The 23,149-nt window shown below is 40.4% G+C and overlaps 1 protein-coding gene across 1 annotated transcript in view; it reads right to left on the minus strand.

Moving 5' to 3' along the window:
• Window positions 1-5,678: 5,678 nt before the first annotated feature.
• The window catches only part of ptdss2 (phosphatidylserine synthase 2), a 259,128-nt gene continuing 241,657 nt past the window's right edge, over window positions 5,679-23,149 (minus strand). The window contains exon 12 of the mRNA XM_051923613.1: window positions 5,679-12,938. Coding sequence (XP_051779573.1) covers window positions 12,788-12,938 — 151 coding nt within the window. The 3' untranslated portion in view covers window positions 5,679-12,787. The remainder of the gene's footprint in view (window positions 12,939-23,149) is intronic.

Consider the following 23,149-nt stretch of genomic DNA (forward strand, 5'->3'; position numbering starts at 1 on the left):
GAGTTGCTGAAATAACATTTCGTCAAAATGGACGAGCCTGCCTGCCACATCATTTTTTCACTTTGATTTTTGCTGGTACTGCGTCTCGCACAACGTGTCGCGTTAATTTCTGAGGACCTGCTCAGAGGATGTGTCAAATGAACGCTGGGAATGTGTGGCAGCCATGATGCGTGCGCGTACGCGTTCTGAACGTGAAGTATAAATTAAGCCCTTAGAGATGAATGACTGATGATCAGAGTGAAAGGACTTTGGGAAGTAAACGGCAGCGTGGTAGAGCACAGAAGGAATTACATGACAAATAAATTCAGTATACAAATGGACTTTCTATAGTTTTATTGCATTGTCTCATTTCTAGTTAATCCAATTAGTGACTGTGAATGGCCAAAAGACGTTGTGTGCACAGCTGGCCTTGTGTTCATTTATAATTTCGATGTCCATTTATTTAGGATGTTATGTCTGGAAAGTAAAAAATAACTTTTCAAAACTGTCATATGAAATGATTCACCTCCTGGGTTGAAGGAAATAGAATTACAACCTGGGATGGAGTCGAGGCGTGAAAAGGGAATTAAAGAGCATGCTTAATTTAGGGGTCGGTGAGTTCAGCTAGCTTGGGCGATGCCAGGAATTAAGAAGTGTTCTTACTGTTTGTACAGTACGTTGCAAGTGAATACTCGACTTCTGTCGTGGCCATCAAGTGTCACAAGTAAATGCACTAGTGCAGTGTTTCTCCATCACGATCACGGTTGATCCCCTTCTCTCTCTAGTGATCATGCAAAGGGGGCACCACAATAACGATCACGCTGGATATGCCAAAGGGGGCCCACCCTGGCTTGAAGAAACCTATATGGGGAAAAAGTGGGTTGAGAAGCCCTGCACTAGTCGTTACGATGAAGACTTGGTGTGAACCAGCCATGACACAGAGTGCCCTACTGCACATAAATGACATTATCCAGTCTCGACTCCATCAGTTCTCACACAATAGGGGCTGCAAGGGACCAAATGGATTTGATGACTTAGTGCAATATTATTGGCCAATTGTGAAACACCGTCCATCATATAAATAAATATGAATTATGTTAGGTTTTGTTATATTTCAGCAGGAGTTCCTCCCCTTGGCTGGGGTTCAAATCCATGTTTTATGTCCTTTGAGTTAATTTTTGAATCATTTATTCATATGAATGTCTATTTTGTTTATAATCTGTATTGTTTACTATGCCTTGTTTGTGTTCTGGGTGTTTTGTGGGTGTTCCCCCAAGAGGCGGGGCCACCTGCCAATCACTGCCAGGACCTGCCCCATAAATCCGGAGGGTTTCCCAATGGTCCCTGGTGGTTCATTCCATGACATGGAGTTGGCAAGTGTGCTTGAGCTTATTTTTTTTGATTAATTGGATTTCTCGATTTTTTGACGATTTTTTAATTTGCCGTGGAGTCGGGGTAAGGGCTCCACCTCTGAGGAAACAGAAACTCACGTAGCCGCTAATAACACAAGTGAGGCCAGCACGTCAGCAAAACGAAACCTCAGAAGAAAGACAAAGTCGCTTAGCCGCTAACATCGACAAAACGGTATCCTTTTGACTTTTCCTCCTGCCACTAAGACACAAGTGAGGTGAACGTGTCGGCAAAATGAATCCTCCTAGGAGAGAGACGCCCAGAGGAGTTCCTTTCAATTACCGGACATCTCTACATTTCAATTTTTTTCTGACAATTTCAATAGTTTCTAGGACCCCAGGGTTTTTACAGCATGGGCTTACACAGCTAGTCATTTATAAAGATTCAGAGTGTGCCCATATTACTAGGGTTTGACAGTTGTATCCCCCTCTAGTGGCCAGTTTTGGAAATGCTATTGCAACGTATTGGGATCAATGTACTTTAGGACTCCTAGGTTCACAACAGGTTTATAATTAGATCACTGGATACAAAATAAGTCACAGCCCATGTAAGATGTGATACCTAGTTTAGACCCCACTACCAGAGGGCACCCCGGTAAGAATACGGTCCCACAAATAGTTGTCTTGTACTGCGAGGTTCATAGAGTGACAAGAGGTACTAGTGTGCCAGATGTGTTTAATTCGGTCTTTGACAAATGGGTTGCACGACAGATGTGAATGATTAACAAAAAGGGGGTATTGCGTTCGGCTGTGCCAAAGGGCACGGGAAACAGAAAGTGGATGACTTTGCTGCTGTGTCAAAGTGTGCTGTCCTACAGAACTTACAGCAGTGGTGTACACCACAGTCAACTGTTAACCATTGCTAGAACTGCGGCTGAAAGTGGGGACTCATATTTAGGGACTGTCACCTGATGCCATGAATTGTGTCAGCAAAACCGCTCTGCCACCAGGCAAGAACTGCTGCAGTCAGTCAAGGTTGGTCCACAGCAAGCCTTTTCCGAATGAGCACTCAGAAGGGAACAGCATGCCATGGATATCGGGAGCAGAGTATCGCGGAAGAGGCCACAGACAGTGGACTGGTGATGTTTGGATGTGTGCCATCCTGTCTGACGAGCTGCAGTTCTGCTTTTACTCCCATGATGCAAAGTGATGGGTACAGCATGAACCGCATGTGTGGACTGCTTCCAAGGTGCCATTCAGGCAGCTCTGTGACGTTCTGGTGGTGCTTCAATTACTGTATATACTCGCGTTTAAGTTCTCCCGTGGATAAGTCGGGGCTTCATTTTACTGTATAATTTCAGGTATTTAATAATGTTGGTCATATATGTCGAATTCGGAAAACTTCTGCTATGGGTCCAACGCCCACCTGAGAGTGTAACATGGAGCACACGGCCTCTTTTTTCTGTGTATTGTGCCTACATGACCACACGGTAATACCTGAAATATTCTGAAGCAACGTTTGCACTGTTGTGTGTTTTTTGTATTTCACACCCTCACACTCTTTTATCATAAGAGCATCCCTTATCTACGATGGAGCGTTTGATCAGAAGAAAATATGAAGCTGGTTTTAAATTAAACGTTGTTGAAGTGGCGAAAGAAACTTTTAACTGTGCTGCCACAACAAAATTTGACGTGTCTGAGAAACTGGAGCGAGATTGGAGGAGGCAAGAAGATGTAAAAAACAAATGTAAGTGTCGTTTGAATGGGCGTCAGTCAGGATTTAGCCCAGAAGTTGATTGACAGCCTGCCAGGGCCAACACTGCAGATATTGACTCTTTGTATAAACTTAATGTAATTGTCAATAAAAGCCTTTGAAACTTATGAAATGCTTGTAATTCTACTTCAGTATACCATAGAAACATCTGAGAAAAAGATCTAAAAACACTGCAGCAGTAAACTTTGTGAAAACCAACATTTGTGTCATTCTCAAAACTTTTGGCCACGACTGTACCCTAAATGTGTATATAGTCCAATTATTTACAGCTATTTCTTTTACAGTGGAGCGCTGGCAGGTTAAATGAATCACTCACATTTGATTATTGAATCTCAGATCTTTACTGTTTTGAGCATCTTTGATAATGAACATCGTCCCAAGTAATTTTACAGGTTCAGCTCTACAGTCCACTCATTTAGGTTACGGGACTTGGTCAGAGGTCCCAAAGCAGCGCAGTTTGGGGTACTAAATGTTAGATCTTACATAACGCCTTTCAACAGTGAGCATCACTCTAGGCTGGTGTACAACTGTAGGCCTGTGGCCCGGTTATTCACGTCTATTCCTTTTCCATTTGGACTTGCTAAGGATCAGATGGCAAGTCAGCTTTAAGCATTAAACCCTACACCGTTGTTTAGTGTAACACCCACCTATATTGAAAACTGTCCTAACAAATGCAGTTCATGTGCTTGTTATGTAAGGGAAGGCAGGGATGGACCAGCTTCCTGACAGGTGTGGAGGGTTCGGTCCTTAACCGGAAGGCCCATATAATGGACGTCCCAACTGGGATGGCTGGTATTTTCTTACACGGATGGGATAACAAAATAGGAGGATGGGGGAGATCACCTCTCAGAGCTGTATACACCCCCAATGTGTTAGGCGGCAGCATCAGCTGTGTTTACACCTGCAGAGCAGTCGGAAAATTGTAGCCCTGCTGGGTGCCATGGCTGCTCCCGAGAATGGATGTCCTTATTCTGAGGATGTTTCTATTGACCCGGAAGTGCTTCTTTGGTGCAATGTCATAGTTCTGGAAGTACTCCCGGGTCAGGCATGAAAGGAGCCACCTCGTCTCACTCAGACAGGAGTTAGCAGAGGAAGGAAAGAGAAGAAGAGAAATAAAAATACATAGCTGATTGATGACAAAGCTTGAGCAAGGTTTGAAAATAAAACACCCATTTGAGCCCGGATCTGTCATTAGTGTGGCTGTGACTGGGTTTGGAGTTCTGAGACGCCCCCTACAGTATATAACAGATACCCACAATGGTGGGTTAAGTGACAGGCAGGGACTGACATTGAAGATGAAACACCAATGCCCTCTCCACTAGGCTACACTTCATGTTCAAACTTTAATTCCAAATGTATTGGCAGCCAATTCTGTTGGTTATCGGAGCACTTCATTTAATTAGACATATGGCTCCTCGTTCTCATCGTACTTTGACTCTACCAGACTGTAGTGAATGAGCTCATTATTCAGTTTTTATCTGTTTTTCTGCATTAATTTATGAGGATGAAGAATCATTTTGGGGGATTCTTAAGCCCTAGATCCTGAATCTTCCATTAGTTTTTTTTGTAAGATTTGCTTTTGTAATTAATTATTTTGTATCATTTTCACTACCATCTTGGCTATTTACTATCAATGCTATTGTGTCTTCTCATCGTTAGGGAAGATCCTGTGTTCTTAGAGGTTGTGACCCATGTTAATGACACAAGAGATTTCAAACCTGTGACCTGTAGGGGGCACATTTGCACCCCAAACACAACCGAAACACAATCATGGGATCAAAGAAAGATATTTTTATTAAACTACCTTGTACAAGTCTTTTTAATCACCTGGTAAATCACAGTCACGGTTCCTTTTTTCCTCTGATTCTGACTTCCAAATGAGGCAGAATGGCTGCTTTTCCACCTGCAGCCTGGAGTACAACTTGGTTCTGAAGGAACCTTTCCATAAGTCTCTGGGGGGGGGGGGGGGGGGGGGGGGCTTCTACCAGCTTCCCCTAGCAGTACCCGAGAACCTCGATAGGGCTACCCAGCAACACTGTAACTTCTGTGCAGCCTGGCGGGTGTCCCAATGGGAGCCATACCAGAGGAATACCACCACCCAAGTTTGCTGGGGGAAAAAACAGCCCCAGAAGGCAGCCTCCCTCTGTTCTTCCTTTCTAATGGCCTCCAGTGTAGGAAAGGTATCACTAACCAACTCAGTCGAGAAGCCCATCCATCCATATCCTTTCTTTGGCCGGGTAAGTAACCATCCACCCAGGCCAGGGTGCCAGCCAACCTATGTCTTCTATGACAAACGTCACCCATGAGATCAGTTCCCTCACCAAGGTTACGGATTCCAAACGCCCTTTTGATACTTGATTGTGTGATCGCTATTCTCTCTATTTAGCTTCTGTTTGGTTTCAACTCTTGCTTATGATTTTTTTTTTTATCTTGATTTTGCTTCTCAGTTTGGCGTGGACACTGTCTGGTGGACTTTACAGTTTTGAGCCTTTTCAGACTACTACAACTACGCCTCTTCTCTTAGTTTTCTTTTCAAGAAAGCCCCTTATTGCTAGCTGACCATCAGTGCATAGATATTCTCAGAAGTGTATATTTTATTTCGCTGGGACAATTTAACAAAACATTTTTGAACAGGATTTTAGTACAACCACTGAACCTGTGAATACTTTATTAAAGGAATTAATTAATAATGGCAATGCACATAGTTAAACATGGAATGTGTACTTCACGTTGGCACCACATTGTTTCCCATTGTTAATTGTGTGCTATTTAAAAGAAAAAAAGGATAAAACAAACTTAATATTCTTAAGTATTAAAATAAAAAAAGTAAAATTACAAAAATAATAAAAAAGATCTGATCCATGTGTACTATAAGCCATGCTGCATCATTAAAGGCAGCTGCAAGTCTCGTTATTATCAGCCTCCGAGATGGCAGAGACCTTCAGTAAACCATGTGATTACGGTGCCGGAAAGTTCAACTAAAGACAAAGACCGACATCAAATTAAAGGATAACTTTGCTATTTTTCAAGTCAAACTTATATCTTCATAAGCAGGGCATATATACATTTACAACATGAAATTATATTCTAAAGTTTAGTGTTTTCTATGAATTAAAAAAAAAAAAAACACACATATTCAGTCCTAGCTTTTTCACACTGCAACCTTTAAGGGCATGGGGTGCCACCGGAAAACTTTCAGTCTAAAACACAAAGGTTTAAATCCAAGGATTAAATTCAAAGTTCTGAATTTAAGACAACATCCCTTCCATGTTTCCGATGCATGTTTGTGACAGCAAAAGCGATCTGGAAACAATCATTTCACTGCATGTTTCTGGTACTATTTTTCTCAAGATAAGAATACATTTTCTATTCAGTTGTGGGAGTTCTCACATAAATATGGAAGTAAAAAAAATAAATAGATAAAAAAAATCATGTAGCATGAACAGTTTAACATGATTTTAGTCCTTCGATGGGAAACCACACCTTGAGAAGGATGAAAGGTTATTACATCTCCTTTTAAAATGTTAGAATCTCATGATTTTGTTAAAAAATGACATCTTTAAACTAATTTACAAGGTGTATGCAATCATGAGAAGTGGATCAATATTCGATAACTGTCTTGGCTTGAAATAAATAGATGCATTCAGTTTTTAAGCTTTTGTTTTCTAAGTCTGTTGTCTGCTCAAAACTCTAACAAGCGGCCAAGATGGGCCTTCAGGTCTGGTAAAATAATTCTGCAAAACAAATTATTGTAGATATCTACAGTATGAAGATCAATATTATTGGCTGAAATACCTTCTGGGAACTATTTTAATCCTTCTATGTGAAATGAATGTTGTTCCCTTCCAAACTGCTTTTAAAATGAGATTGGGCTATCGATCAATGCCATTTTATTGCAAACCATTTAAACTGACCCTCATTCATCAAGAAGGCCACCACAATTTCTTGTCTCAATAAATATCAAAGTCTGTTGTCTAGAGAGACCCCCTCCATTTGGCATTTTATTTCTGCGCTACTCTGTGAAAAGATGACTTGACCCAATCTCAGCTTGAGTAGCTTCAGGCACTTCGTCAATGTCATTATAAAAGCTACACAATGTTTTATTGTTTCTATGCTTTATTTAAAAACTGAATTTTAAAATGAAAAATGATGCCTGCCCACATTAGCATTTTCAAACAATAAGAACGTAGCTGTTTGCTTGCACTGGGAATGCAGACATCAGCGGAAATAGGAAGAGGAAGTGTCCGCCATGTTAGACTTTCACTTGCAGCTTGTGTTCACACACAAAAAATAGCTGTGGCGAACATGAAAAATGAAAAAATGATTGTTTTGTTTGGATTGATGATGAGGTGGAATCGTATTGAAAATGCATGTGACATCCACAATGCTATATTTATATTTAAATTTTTAAATGAAAAACAATTCCACAATAGCGTTTTCAATAATATGATCAAAAATGCCTATGACTTAGCTATTCACCTGCACTGGGCACGCAGACATCAGTGGAAACAGGAAGAGGAATTGTCCTCTGTGTCAGATATTAATTTACAGCTTGCGTTTACACACCCAGAGCAGCAACGGCAAATATGAAAATACAAAACAAAAAACGATGGTTTTGTCTGGACTGACGATGAAGTGGAATTGTTGAGAGCACCACACAAGTGTATGGTGAGCAAAGTAGCTGTGGAAATGTAACGAGCAGGATCCAATCAGGGAAGGTCCACGTAATAAGCATGGACCAATTAGCAATTATGAGTCTGCATTTTGAAAGCTCTACACTTTCACCCATCCACTCTGCAATGCTGAACTGGCACTTTCAGAAATATATGGCCCTGGAGAGAGTCTTCAAAAATGTCAATTTTTGGGAGTTAAAAATGCCATGATAATGGGGTACAAAAGGCAGAAACGGAGACAAATGTGTGCAGTTTTAAATGAAAACGTAGCAGTGTTGGTGCACCCAAATTTTGACATACGTGACCCGATAATTTCAGCTTTATAACAGCATTGCCATATTTTTTAGGTGCACTCTTACATATTAGCACCAAGTTAAAAAGTATTAAACAACAAAAATGTAAATAAAGTTAAAAAAAATAAAAAGACACACTTTTAGAACAAGTTTGATTTTCAATACTTTCAAAATCTTCATAGTTAAACATTACTTACATTACAAAATAAAATCCCCCACAATTACAAGTTATCCTAGACATGTTTGTTAGAGTTGGATTGACCTAAAATGACCATCCCTTACACATTAGTGTCAACCTTTTTATTGCAGCAGGTTTTATTTGCTTAGTGAGACCACATAAGCAAATCTGAGGTAAAAGTCCAAATGCAAGTATGAATCTGAATTTTGTAAATATGAACACAACTACTGTAAAGGATTATATTCCCCTCCAAAAACCATGAAGGTGGAAATATAAAATCCCGGGCATTCTGTTGTGTCAAATGTGCAATATGTTTTGATAACAGCATTGAAATAATAATAGCAACCGGCTGATTTGGGTGACTGGTGAATAATTAAGTCCACAAGATCACAAAGCCTCCTTTCGAGAAAGTGTACAGTTACATGAAGAACATCATCCACCATAATAAATATACAACATACAGTGGGACTAATATCACCAGGGTTCAAATCACCACACCAGGTTAACTGCACATGTAACATCCTTCATAAGTAGAACAGCAGCATTAATATTCGTATTTTTTCCAAAATAAAAAAATCTGTCAAGTTCACATGGAATATCACCACAGACAGATGGTTTCCTGATGCTTCATGCAAACTGGACATGTGTTACATTTCAGAAGCTAACCTTTGAAAAGGCATAGGCTAATGAAAAATTCTTAAAATAGAGCAATGTAAATGCAATGTATATATACACGAGGGGTGATCAAAACATTCATTTATATCAAATAATAAAATCTAAACATCACAATGTGCTGTCACCTTCAATGTAATTCCCTCAATGATACACATTTGTCCCTGCACTTTTGTACTTTTCAGAAACGACAAGCAATAAATCAACTGTGATAAGGCTAGCTTCTGTTCTTGCACTATTCAGGATGGTTGGAACGTTATCAAATTTCTAGCCAGTCAGTTTTACTTTGACTTTTGGGAGTAGATGGTGAAATTAATTCCAGACGGCTTAAATACTCGCAGGAAAATCACCTGAAATACTGTGAACCTTTGAATTAATGGATGAAATGATTTTGTCATCAGATTACATGGCCCAGCACAGCGTCCACTGCAGAATGGCAGAAGGGGGGTGGGTGACCGGTAGGCCGAGGTCTTAAGGACTCCACACCTGTGTCTGACTTGAGTTTTAACAATAACAATTTATTTCTTGTATAGCTCAATATCACACAAGGAGTGCCTCAATTTCATTTTGGCTGCCCCTGTAGTCTCTCTGGGTGTTTATCTTCCCCAGGGATGTTGCTGACTGGATTTTCAATTTTTCTATCAGTTGTTGTCAACTGGCCATTGTTAAATGATTATGTCAATGGACAGATACTTTTTAGGTTCCCTCTTTATTAAGGCAATGTCACGTTAGGCAATTTTTCACTACAATTTTCAATTGTAGTCTTATCTTAACGAGTCAGCGGCGCTCCCATAAAGCCAATTGCTAAATGTAACATATCCAGTGACTTAGTCCAACTAGTCTGCGACTCACAATGATAAAATCTAGTAAGTTTGAATTTGCCTTTAGTTGGAGGGGTGGGCTCCGAGTGCATGAGAGCTGATGACCAATGAGTGCTCATCCGGAAGTACAATGCATAGAATGGAGTGACGAGAAATAGGGAATACGGATGTTAATTCAGAAGACAAGATTATTTATCTGATGTCTTATGTTTTACATACTAAGGAAGAATGGAAAAAAGACAGAAAGAAAAGAAAAAAAAGGGCTGAGGCTTTGGGTGAACGTATCTGTTAACCCCTAGGTACAATTACTGGCCCCGTCAGGCAGCACGGGGGCTTTAGACCTCCCAGACAGAAGAGAGGCTTGTATTTCTGATGTCTCACATTTTATGAACCATGATGGAATAAGTAAAAAGGGCCGTGACTGCTGTTAAACTCGACACAGCTGAACTTTTTATACAGTACCAACTCTCTCAGGCAGCATGGTGCTGGCTGTCACAAAAAGTGGTGTGCACAACTGTGCTGGAGGGTTGGCATGCGATCGCTAAATGTGACACTGCAAACGATTTTCAGTGATATAAATTCACATGGGCTGACAATGAGAACAGTGATTGTGGTTCGCGTATCTGACATATCCCATGACTAGAACTCGCTTAATGTGCCATCAGCTTTAATCAGTTTGTTTTGGTAGACTGTGTGTTTAAACAAATCCTTGTCTGTATGTGTGTGTGTGTGATGTAATCTGGAAAGTTTGTAACTGCATTTGCCTGTAAACTATTATAGATTTGATCGTTTTGAATTGTTCTTTTCAACTTTACAACCATGGATGTTGAAGGCTACACTGAATGTGCACCATCTTTAAATGATTCTCTCTCATTTTGGACATGTTTTTTCCATGGATAAATGAGATCCTTACTAAGATAAACACCACCAACACATTCTGAGGACTTCTGTGCCACTTTTATTATCTTCTCAACAACACTTGATGCGCACATATTGCTCCTCTATTCTATCCATTTTAATTATGATAGGGGCGACAGCTAAGACCATCTCTGAAAACGCTTTTCTCATGGACGAATCGATTTATTCCTTGGATGAATTAATATTTCTCTGTTGGACATAACTCCACATAGTTCACTGGCTTGTTATTACTACATATAACTGACAAAATCTTAGAATGTTTTGATCATATCTTGTGAGTATATAAATATACAATAAATAAGATACAATCAAAAATAAACGTTACATAGTGTAAAGCAAAGATGACAGCTGTGGCAATAAGAGCAACCATGAGACTTGGGTATGCATACTAAAAATTGTTTACCAATGTCACTAATGTAACATCGTATTTTAAAGAACAAACTGTTTCCATAATTTAAGTAACATTTACAGTTCAAGAAAACTTGTTTAAAGGTATGTACTTATATAATGTGAACAATGCAGCTGCAATAATAAAAGTCTGAGAAGATGCAATCTATTCGGTGTCTGTGTCATCCACTAACCCACATCCTAATACTAAAAGTAATAAGACAAAAACATAACTTGGAAGAACATCTTAGAGAGGGTGTGTGTGTTTGTGTGTATGTGCTGGCATTGTGTCTATGTAGTGTTCCTGACTTGCACTCAGTAATTGCTGGGACAGACTACAGCTGCTCCAGGACCCTGCCTTGGATAAGCAGGTTAGGAAAATGGATGAATGGATCGTTAGTGTCTACCAGGTGAATAATGAAGACAATATAGTGGGTTGATGAACAGACAAACATGGTCAGTGCTGACTGCATTTGATATGCACTGTGTACGCGAATCTGTGTTCTTTACAGAAGAGGAGATCAACTTAGACCAAGGATTACACAGTGCAAGCAGAGAATAAACGCTTACATTTTTGGTAGAATTTAGTTTAGGATCATCTTTCCCTGTTTTGTTTGATTTCTTCCCATGGCTGTGCATTTTTTAATGTGTTGCATTATCATAAGGAGTTAGATCTGCCTGGTTGACCTGACAAACACCCTTCTGTAAAGCACTTGTGCATAAAACATAATGCCACTATGATTGTCTTCAAGAATATTAATTTTAGTGTCTCAGTAAAGAGTATACAGAGTGTTACACAGAATATTCTCACAATGTACTCCACAATGACTCTGCAGTACTCTTTTCCTCTGCTGTTCAGCCATCTTTCTCTAACCACATTTTTGCCTAAATGACACTGAAGATTCTATTTGTGATGAAAACACTTACAGTGATATTTGGTAAACAACTGCAGATACCTTAGCCATTGTCCGCTACAACACCCATTGTCACAGGAGTCATCTTTGGTGCCTGGTATGCAAAGATTACTTTATTTTTGAATGTACTTTATTGTTAAGACCAATGCCCTGATATGTAAACAAATACACGGATGGATCCGTTTTGTTAGCTGTGTGTTGGAAACGATGATTAAATTGTTCGAGGTTGCTCATCATGAAAGAAATTAAATCTGTAATAAAAACCACTACCTTAAGCTACAATCAGATGAAATAATGAATGCTTCCAGTGCCAGGAGACAGCACTTGCCCAAAAATGGGAAATGTCTATAAAGTGGGAACCAAAAAAAAAAAAAAAAAAAGCCACACACATTTCCCCAATTACCTACAAAAAAAAAAAAACACACACACACCTTCCAATATATTCACATTTGCTCTTCTGTAAATTTAAAAATATAAAAACAAATATGCAACTAAAAGAAGAGGACAGTTGCTTTGCCTTGCCCTTTTTAAAAAAGTTTTATAGTTTATATATTGTCAGTTTAACACTCCCTTTCAAAAACCCACCAACACTCAATCAAAAAACACTCACTAATCTCCAACACCCAACTTTCAGTAGTTTAAGAGGATTATCGCATAATTTTTCACGGCTTGATAAAGTCCATTCATTTCAAGAATTCTTACATCAAGGCATGGCTTTCTATTAAAAATGCATCTCTCTAATAAGCCCTGTTATCCTGAAGTTAGCAGTCTTTAAAATAGCAGCATTGCTTGGCCTGTCATAAGCATCGCAGTAATCCCACGATGCATCTCAAGATTTTCCAAGCCAGAGTTCCTCTCCACTGTTGTTCGTTTTGCTGCGAACCGTAGAATTGGTTTTACCATTGCTCAGGGGCTTCTCCTTCTCCATACTATTTTCTTGCTGTTGTTTTCTTGTCTCTTTGTATCGCAGCGTAATGTCCCTGAAACACAAAATTAAAATGGCATAAAACAGCTTGTTATCTTTAGCCTTTTTCTTAAAGATAAGTTGGAATTTATGAACATTTTCATCTTTGGTTCTTACTTCTGCTCTTTTGTCACATAACCACAGGACACATTGCTTGCTACAACTATCACTTCTACAAAACCAATACGTACATCACATTTGAATTATCATTAATGTACTGATAAAGGCAGCTGTGTTAGCGCGGCAGCCTTGCAGTAAGGAGACCAGGGTTCGCATCATGGGACCTCCCCTGTGTGGAGTTTGCATGTTTTCGACATGTCTGTGTGGGCTTCCTCTAGGTGTTCCGGTTTCCTAACACTGTATAAAGCCTTGCAGGTTAGATGGATTGGCGATACTAAATTGGCCTTAGTGTGTGTCTACCCTGCGATGGACTAGCAACTATGCTAGCTGGGATAGGCTCCAGCCCCCAAACCTCAAGTGCTTGGTCTGGATTAAGTGAGTTGGAAAATGACATGACCATAAGATGTACCAATGAAGGATGGGAACAAGGAGAGAACCACCTCTGGTATGGGGCCAGGCCATAGCAGGATATGCTAATAGGTCAATGTTCAATCACAATGGGGCACTCATATTTGCCAATCAATTAGAAATTATGATTGTTTCATCATGTTGTGAAATGAAACTAGAGTCGCATACAGTATATCATAATATAACTTAGGTCTCAACCTTTTACCATAGTTTCATTTTTTTATCCCTTTAATTTTGTAATTAGGTTTTCTTTAATTGTGTAAATATATTCTTTACCTTCACTTTTGGTTGGTTAGGCCAAACATACACATATGTACATGTTCATGCACCTTCATTAATTGCAACCCTGTTACTTGACAGAGCAGTACATAGATCTGAGGAAGGTTACAAACAAAATTCTGTAGCACTGAAAGTATCCAAGAGCACAGTGACCTCCATAACTATGGAACAACCACGATTCTTCCTAGAGCTGACTGCCCAGCTAAACTAAGTAATCACAGGAGAAGGGCGATGGTAAGAGAGGTGTCCATGAACCTGTTGGTCACTCTGGTTGAGTTCCACTGAACCTGTGAAAGGATGGAAGAAACATCCAGAAGAACAACCACCACTCCACTAATCTAGGTTTTATGGAAGAGCTGATGAAAGAACTCATGAAAACCTCCTTGGAGTTTCAAAAATGCACCTAAAGGACTCTCAAGATTGTAAGAAATCAGGTAAAACAATTTAAAGCGTAAAATCTGGAGGGAACCAGGAACTGACGTCACCTGTTCCAACAGTAAAGCATGGTGGTGGCAGCAACCTTCAGTGGGGTAGTTTTTCAGTGGCAGGGAATGGGAGACTAGTCAGGAGTGCGGAAAAGCCGAATGGAGCAAAGTACAGGGAAATGGATTGGAGACTGAGACATGCTGATGTCATCCTTGCCATCCTTCTTTTGTGTTTTCTGAGATGTGAAAGTTGATTAAAAAATACATTTTGCTCCTAAAAATGTTGTATCTTGGTTTCCGTTAAGGAGCTATGTGGGAATTTTTTGAAGCTTTTTTCCTTTAACCCTTAAACTGCCGGAACCGGCTATAGTCGGTTTCCAATGCAATTTGCATGCACGCCGGAGCCGAGTATATTCGGCAAAGTACATTCGTTGAATTCCACAATCAACTAAAGCCGGTTTCCAGTGCAATTTGGAAGCACACCGGAGCCGAGTATATTCGGCGACGTACATTCATTGATTGCCACAACTGGCTATAGTCGCTTCCCAGAGCAATTTTCCAGCATACTAGAGCTGATCAGTCAGTGCCGTGTATTCGTTGAGCAGCCAACTCGTGACCACTGCAGCATCATTGTACCTGGGATTCATCTGCTGCACTAGACTAGCCTGCAAGCATCAGCGCTTACAGCTGTGTGCTTGCGTGCAAACAGTTCAAGCACAGTTGGCTTGGTGTTTTACTGAATTTCATCAATGGCGTCAGTCGCACCTTGTATATAGACGGTTGTAGAAGTTTTTTTAATAGTTTTTACAGTTCATTGGCAGTGTGTAAAATGATCAGTGTTGCAGTAATTGTGATGCTTTTTGCATGAAAAAAATGTGTTCCATTAAAATTTCTCATTTTCTTTGTGAATTGTGATGTTTACTTAAAAAGTGCAGCAAAATAGTATTTGGCGTCAAGGGGTGCATTAACCCCAAGTATGTGGAAGTTTAAGGGTTAAGAAGGGTTTTTTTTTTTTTTTTTTCAGTGAGCTCAGGGTTGCCATACTGGAGAAGGAGTTGGCTGGGCAGTGTTGTAGTAGATAATTGGCAGACCTGGCCCAGGTATCCTTTAAAGAGATAGTGTGCACCCCTAAGGTGGCGCAGATTCCAGATCAGACAGACAGAGATGGGTGGGTCATGATCATAAGGCACAAGGTAAAGGGTCCACACTGTCCAGGGTCATCAACCCCAGAATTGGAAGTGTCAAACCGTTTTCATATCCTTGTGGAGCTTGTTGGTTTTTCTGAAGACTGGTGGCAGGCAGCCATGAGGAGCTCTAACAGGCCACCTCAAAACCAGTTCCCAGAAACAGAGAGGTAATGAGAGCTGAGGACTAGATCATTAGGGAGACTGAAGTGCAGGTTTGCTCCAGAGAGTCTTGCACAGTGTCTTTCTTACCTTGCAGGTGCACAGTTGGGAGACCTCCCTGGAATCACAAATAAGCTCATGGCCAGAGCGGGAGTGGATCCAGTTGTCATTGTCCATGTTGGAACAAATGACATACATAAGGGTTGAATGTCAGTTCTGCTGTTCAAATTAAAAAAAATCAGGCGCCAGGCTTAGGAACAGAACTGACAAAGTAGTCTTATCTAATGTTCTGCCCATGCCACACGCCAGTCCAGGTAAGATTGAGTAGATTTGTAGGATTAACACATGGCTGAAATCGTAATGTAGGGTAGGGTAGGAGGGTATAGGTTTATGGGACACTGGAACTCCTTTTGGAACTGATGGACTCTGTTCTGCGATGATGAGTTACATCTGAACTAGAGGGGCACCAATGTGGTGGGGAGGCATTATGAGTTGGTTAGTTGATTGTTTCAACTAGGGAATGTTTAAATGCAAAAGTAAAATGGATCCAGTTGTCATTGTCCATGTTGGAACAAATGACATACATAAGGGTTGAATGTCAGTTCTGCTGTTCAAATTAAAAAAAATCAGGCGCCAGGCTTAGGAACAGAACTGACAAAGTAGTCTTATCTAATGTTCTGCCCATGCCACATGCCAGTCCAGGTAAGATTGAGTAGATTTGTAGGATTAACACATGGCTGAAATCGTAATGTAGGGTAGGGTAGGAGGGTATAGGTTTATGGGACACTGGAACTCCTTTTGGAACTGATGGACTCTGTTCTGCGATGATGAGTTACATCTGAACTAGAGGGGCACCAATGTGGTGGGGAGGCATTATGAGTTGGTTAGTTGATTGTTTCAAAAATGAGTAAAATGAGTAAAATGTTAAAAATAGCTTGCCTTAATGCTAGAAGTATCAAAAACAAAAAAGGTGAGCTGGAGTTGTATGTAAAGGAGCATAATTTTGATATTATAGCAATAACAGAAACCTGGCTATATAACAAAGATAAAGTATGAGTATAACACAGAGGAAACATTTTTTAGGAAGGATAGATGGAACAGAAAAGGAGGTGGGGTTACTCTTTATATCAAACATAATGGATGATGTGCCCCATTTTGGTGAGGATATGTGGTTTCACCTGGAAAGCGTTAGAGAAAGAGGCTTTATTTTAGGACTGTGTTAAAGACCACCCAATGCAGGCAGTAATTTCAACAAACATCTCTTTAGTAATACCAAAAAGGCAAGTTACAGAGGGATATTACAGTAATGGGAGATATATACATACACACATATGTACTCTCTCTCTCTCTCTCTCTATATATATATATATATCTATGGAAGATAAGGTCTGTGATACGGTTTGCATATTTGCAGCTGGAGATCCACAAAGGGAGAAAAATGAATCACGTATCATAAAGTAGTTTTTATTCCTGAGCTTTCAACCCCTGCCAGGGTTCTTCATCAGAGGATAATGCTTAAGACTTCCAAGAATCAAAGGCAATATATAGCAAAAATTTACGTGGGGTGGGTGGGGGAGGTGGCTAAGTCAGTGTGATCATAAATGGGGGGGGGGGGGGTACTGGGTGATTGGGTGTAGAGTTTATTTATTATGAACATGTTCTTCTTAACTTTGCATATGCTGGATTTCTAGCAAAACTGGTAATGCAGCGATTTGAAAACATGGCTCTATCCTAGTTCACACCCAAAATTTGGATACGCTACATAGACGACACATTCGTCATACTAAAAAATGACCAGCTGAATGAATTCTACAACCACATCAACACTATATTCCCTGCAATCCAATTCACAATGGAAAAAGAAATTAACCAACACATCATCTTCCTGGACATCTACATCAAAAGAAATAATGACGCCACCCTGACCACAAGTGTTTACCGTAAAGAATGCTACGCAGACAAGATATTACATCTCACCAGCAACCACGCAGTATCTCATAAACGGAGCTGTGTTAAAACTCTATTCAGAAGAGTCCATATCCATTGTAATACGAAGGAAACAAAAATGAATGAAAGACGCTATCTCTTCCATCTTTTCACTTCAAACGGATACCCAAAAACATTCATTAATCGGAGCTTACACAGAAGACGCCAAAAAACTCAGCAAACAATCGACTTGAATCAGAACCCCCACCCCACCTGGCACTCACTCCCTTATCACCACAAGGTGTCTGAAGGTACAGCATGCATCCTGGCCAAGTCAGGCGTCAGAATAGCACACAAATCCACGAACAATCTGCACACGGTCCTCTTTAATGCTAAAAACAAGACATCGACAGCAGAAACACGAAACGCAGTTTATAGAATTCCATGCAGTTCTTGCTCAGCGGTATACATAGGACACACTTCAAAAAGAATTGCAACATGTATACAGGAACATCGCAATGCCATCACAAGAAAGGACTCACTATCATTGATCTATACGCATACTAAATCAACAGGACATACATTTAACTGGGACAATGTACAAGTAAAATTTAAGGCCAGTACTAAAAGTGCCAGAGAGCTGGCCGAATCTTGGCTATCAAATGAGAACGCCATCAACAGACACTTGGACATCAATTCAGCTTATGCAAACTTAAGAAGAACATGTTCATAATAAATAAACTCTACACCCAATACCACACCCCCTCCTGATCACACTGACTTAGCCACCTCCCCTCCACGTAATTTTTTGCTATATATTGCCTTTGATTCTTGTAAGTCTAAGCATTATCCTCTGATGAAGACCCCTGGCAGGGGTTGATAGCTCAGGAATAAAAACTACTTTATGATATGTGATTAATTTTACTCCCTTTGTGGATCTCCAACTGCAAAAAAATTAATCCATTGGGATTAATAAAGTATCTATCTATCTATCTATCTATCTATCTATCTATCTATCTATCTATCTATCTATCTATCTATATATATATCTATCTATCTATCTATCTATCTATATATATATCACACAAGATGTGATTATATCAGAGAGACACTTTGACGTCACGCGAGACTAGACATTACAACCTTGGGAAGCAAGACCTGTGAGATGGTGACTTTTGCAGGTCACGCCCTAGTTACAAACAATTTAAAACAAGTTCACGGACATCTAACCTTGCAGTTGTTGGAATGCTTTTGGCAGACACACGTCATGTGCTCCCAGCTCTTAAAAATGTTATACGTTCTAGATGGCATGTGAATGACTAAGCGAAGAAGAATGAGCATCGCGTCGAAAAGAAGGCAAAAAAGGATACACAAGAGAACAATAATAATCTATGTGCAAATTCAGAAAATAAGGAAAGTAATAATCAGCTTGGATGTGCCGCGACAGACACTTAGATGTCCCGCAGGAAAAAGCAGCGAGACAAAAGGACGGCTGCTGTACAGGTTTTTAAATGATCGACAAGCAGTGCAACATGCAGAAGACGCAGCTCGGCAGCAGCAAGCAGACAGCAGTTGATCCGTCTGTATCTCCTTAGCGTGCGTTCAGCCCCCGGAAAGTATTTACAGCGCATCAGTTTTCCACATTTTGTTATGTTACAGCCTTATTCCAAAATGGATTAAATTCATTTTTTTCCTCAGAATTCTACACACAACACCCCATAATGACAACGTGAAAAAAGTTTGAGGTTTTTGCAAATTTATTAAAAATAAAAAAACTGAGAAATCCCATGTACATAAGTATTCACAGCCTTTGCTCAATACTTTGTCGATGCACCTTTGGCAGCAATTATAGCCTCAAGTCTTTTTGAATATGATGCCACAAGCTTGGCACACCTATCCTTGGCCAGTTTCGCCCATTCCTCTTTGCAGCACCTCTCAAGCTCCATCAAGTTGGATGGGAAGCGTCGGTGCACAGCCATTTTAAGATCTCTCCAGAGATGTTCAATCGGATTCAAGTCTGGGCTCTGGCTGGGCCACTCAAGGACATTCACAGAGTTGTCCTGAAGCCACTCCTTTGATATCTTGGCTGTGTGCTTAGGGTCGTTGTCCTGCTGAAAGATGAACCGTCGCCCCAGTCTGAGTTCAAGAGCGCTCTGGAGCAGGTTTTCATCCAATATGTCTCTGTACATTGCTGCAGTCATCTTTCCCTTTATCCTGACTAGTCTCCCAGTTCCTGCCGCTGAAAAACATCCCCACAGCATGATTCTGCCACCACCATGCTTCAATGTAGGGATGGTATTGGCCTGGTGATGAGCGCTGCCTGGTTTCCTCCAAACGTGACACCTGGCATTCACACCAAAGAGTTCAATCTTTGTCTCATTAGACCAGAGAATTTTCATTCTCATGGTCTGAGTGTCCTTCAGGTGCCTTTTAGCAAACTCCAGGCGGGCTGCCATGTGCCTTTTACTAAGGAGTGGCTTCCGTCTGGCCACTCTACCATACAGGCCTGATTGGTGGATTGCTGCAGAGATGGTTGTCCTTCTGGAAGGTTCTCCTCTCTCCACAGAGGACCTCTGGAGCTCTGACAGATTGACCATCGGGTTCTTGGTCACCTCCCTGACTAAGGCCCTTCTCCCCCGACTGCTCAGTTTAGATGGCCTGCCAGCTCTAGGAAGAGTCCTGGTGGTTTCAAACTTCTTCCACTTACGCATGATGGAGGCCACTGTGCTCATTGGGACCTTCAAAGCAGCAGAAATTTTTCTGTAACCTTCCCCAGATTTGTGCCTCGAGACAATCCTGTCTCGGAGGTCTACAGACAATTCCTTTGACTTCATGCTTGGTTTGTGCTCTGACATGAACTGTCAACTGTGGGACCTTATATAGACAGGTGTGTGCCTTTCCAAATCATGTCCAATCAACTGAATTGACCACAGGTGGACTCCAATTAAGCTGCAGAAACATCTCAAGGATGATCAGGGGAAGCAGGATGCACCTGAGCTCAATTTTGAGCATCATGGCAAAGGCTGTGAATACTTACAGTGGGGCAAAAAAGTATTTAGTCAGCCACCAATTGTGCAAGTTCTCCCACTTAAAAAGATGACAGAGGCCTGTAATTTTCATCATAGGTATACCTCAACTATGAGAGACAAAATGAGAAAAAAAAATCCAGAAAATCACATTGTCTGATTTTTAAAGAATTTATTTGCAAATTATGGTGGAAAATAAGTATTTGGTCACCTACAAACAAACAAGATTTCTGGCTCTCACATACCTGTAACTTCTTCTGTAAGAGGCTCCTCTGTCCTCCACTCGTTACCTGTATTAATGGCACCTGTTTGAACTCGTTATCAATATAAAAGACACCTGTCCACAACCTCAAACAGTCACACTCCAAACTCCACTATGGCCAAGACCAAAGAGCTGTCAAAGGACACCAGAAACAAAATTGTAGACCTGCACCAGGCTGGGAAGACTGAATCTGCAATAGGTAAGCAGCTTGGTGTGAAGAAATCAACTGTGGGAGCAATTATTAGAAAATGGAAGACATACAAGACCACTGATAATCTCCCTCGATCTGGGGCTCCATGCAGGATCTCACCCCGTGGGGTCAAAATGATCACAAGAACGGTGAGCAAAAATCCCGGAACCACACGGGGGGACCTAGTGAATGACCTGCAGAGAGCTGGGACCAAAGTAACAAAGGCTACCATCAGTAACACACTACGCCGCCAGGGACTCAAATCCTGCAGTGCCAGACGTGTCCCCCTGCTTAAGCCAGTACATGTGCAGGCCTGTCTGAAGTTTGCTAGAGAGCATTTGGATGATCCAGAAGAGGATTGGGAGAATGTCATATGGTCAGATGAAACCAAAATAGAACTTTTTCGTAAAAACTCTACTCGTCGTATTTAGAGGAGAAAGAATGCTGAGTTGCATCCAAAGAACACCATACCTACTGTAAAGCATGGGGGTGGAAACATCATGCTTTGGGGCTGTTTTCCTGCAAAGGGACCAGGACAACTGATCCGTGTAAAGGAAAGAATGAATGGGGCCATGTATCATCAGATTTTGAGTGAAAACCTCCTTCCATCAGCAAGGGCATTGTAGATGAAACGTGGCTGGGTCTTTCAGCATGACAATGATCCCAAACACACCGCCCGGGTAATGAAAGAGTGGCTTCGTAAGAAGCATTTCAAGGTCCTGTAGTGGCCTAGCCAGTCTCCAGATATCAACCCCATAGAAAATCTTTGGAGGGAGTTGAAAGTCCGTGTTGCCCAGCGACAGCCCCAAAACATCACTGCTCTAGAGGAGATCTACATGGAGGAATGGGCCAAAATGCCAGCAACAGTGTGTGAAAACCTTGTGAAGACCTACAGAAAACGTTTCACCTCTGTCATTGCCAACAAAGGGTATATAACAAAGTATTGAGATGAACTTTTGTTATTGACCAAATACTTTTTTTCCACCATAATTTGCAAATAAATTCTTCAAAAATCAGACAATGTGATTTTCTGGATTTTTTTTTCTCATTTTGTCTCTCATAGTTGAGGTATACCTATGATGAAAATTACAGGCCTCTCTCATCTTTTTAAGTGGGAGAACTTGCACAATTGGTGGCTGACTAAATACTTTTTTGCCCCACTGTATATATATATAAAACTGGGATAACCTCGCAAACAGTATAGCACAACAACAGGAGTTTTTAGAAGTCATCATGAATATTTTTTAACACAGTATGTTAAAACACTAACACCGGGTGAAGCCTGTTTGGATTTAGTATTTTGTAATAATCAGGATAGAATTGCTGGTGTAGAAGTTATTGAAACACTAGGGTTAAGTGACCATAATATAATTCAGTTCTCAGTGTTTTGGAAAAGAGCGGATGTAAAGACTAAAACTGTTAAATTTAACATTCCAGGATATCGAAAAGTTATTGACGAGGGAAAAATGAATATAAGCTGCAATTTAGCAAAATGTGGAAAAAGTGAAGAGGTCTGAATACTTTGAGAAGTACTGAATTTGGAAAATAACATTATTGTAACTGTTTACAGCATTCAAGAGCACAATTATAGAAATGTAAAACAGGAATTTCTTTTTAGAACACCAATGTATTGTACCAGCTAAGTAGATATCACTAATGCACTAGGCCATTATTGTCACCAAAAAAACTAAACCCTTTAAATTTTCAAGATCACATCCCTTCATGGAACTTTCGATCATTTATAGGTTGAGTATTACTAGAATATCCACTAGAGGGCAGCAAATAACAATGAATTGTGGAGTTGTAGTTAAATAAGAAGTTCATAACTTGATCAAAGATTTATCAATCATAATGTTAAAGATAACATGCAATTTGTTCAAATTATAAAAATAAAAAAGTAAGTAAATGTAAAAATAAATTAAACCTAAGAAGTGAAACTTGGTGTCTCTCCCTGCAAACAGATTTCAAGCTAACTAACAGACCCCAAAATGTGCGGATTGGCAGAATTACTTCCACCACACTAAACTTCAGCACATACATCCAATGGGTTGGTGTGTGAAATGCTCAACTCCAACTCCATCATTTATTATGCTGATGTCACCAATATCATGGCACATCTTGGCTATTATTAAGAAGACTCACTAATGGCTCTACTTCAAATGTCAGATAAAAGTCTCCACCTATGTTTATTAATGTATGCAGGTGCACAGTGAGGTTCATTCTGAATACAGAACATCCACGTAAG

Source organism: Erpetoichthys calabaricus, chromosome 2, assembly GCF_900747795.2.
Source record: "Erpetoichthys calabaricus chromosome 2, fErpCal1.3, whole genome shotgun sequence".
Classification (NCBI taxonomy): Eukaryota; Metazoa; Chordata; class Cladistia; order Polypteriformes; family Polypteridae; genus Erpetoichthys; species Erpetoichthys calabaricus.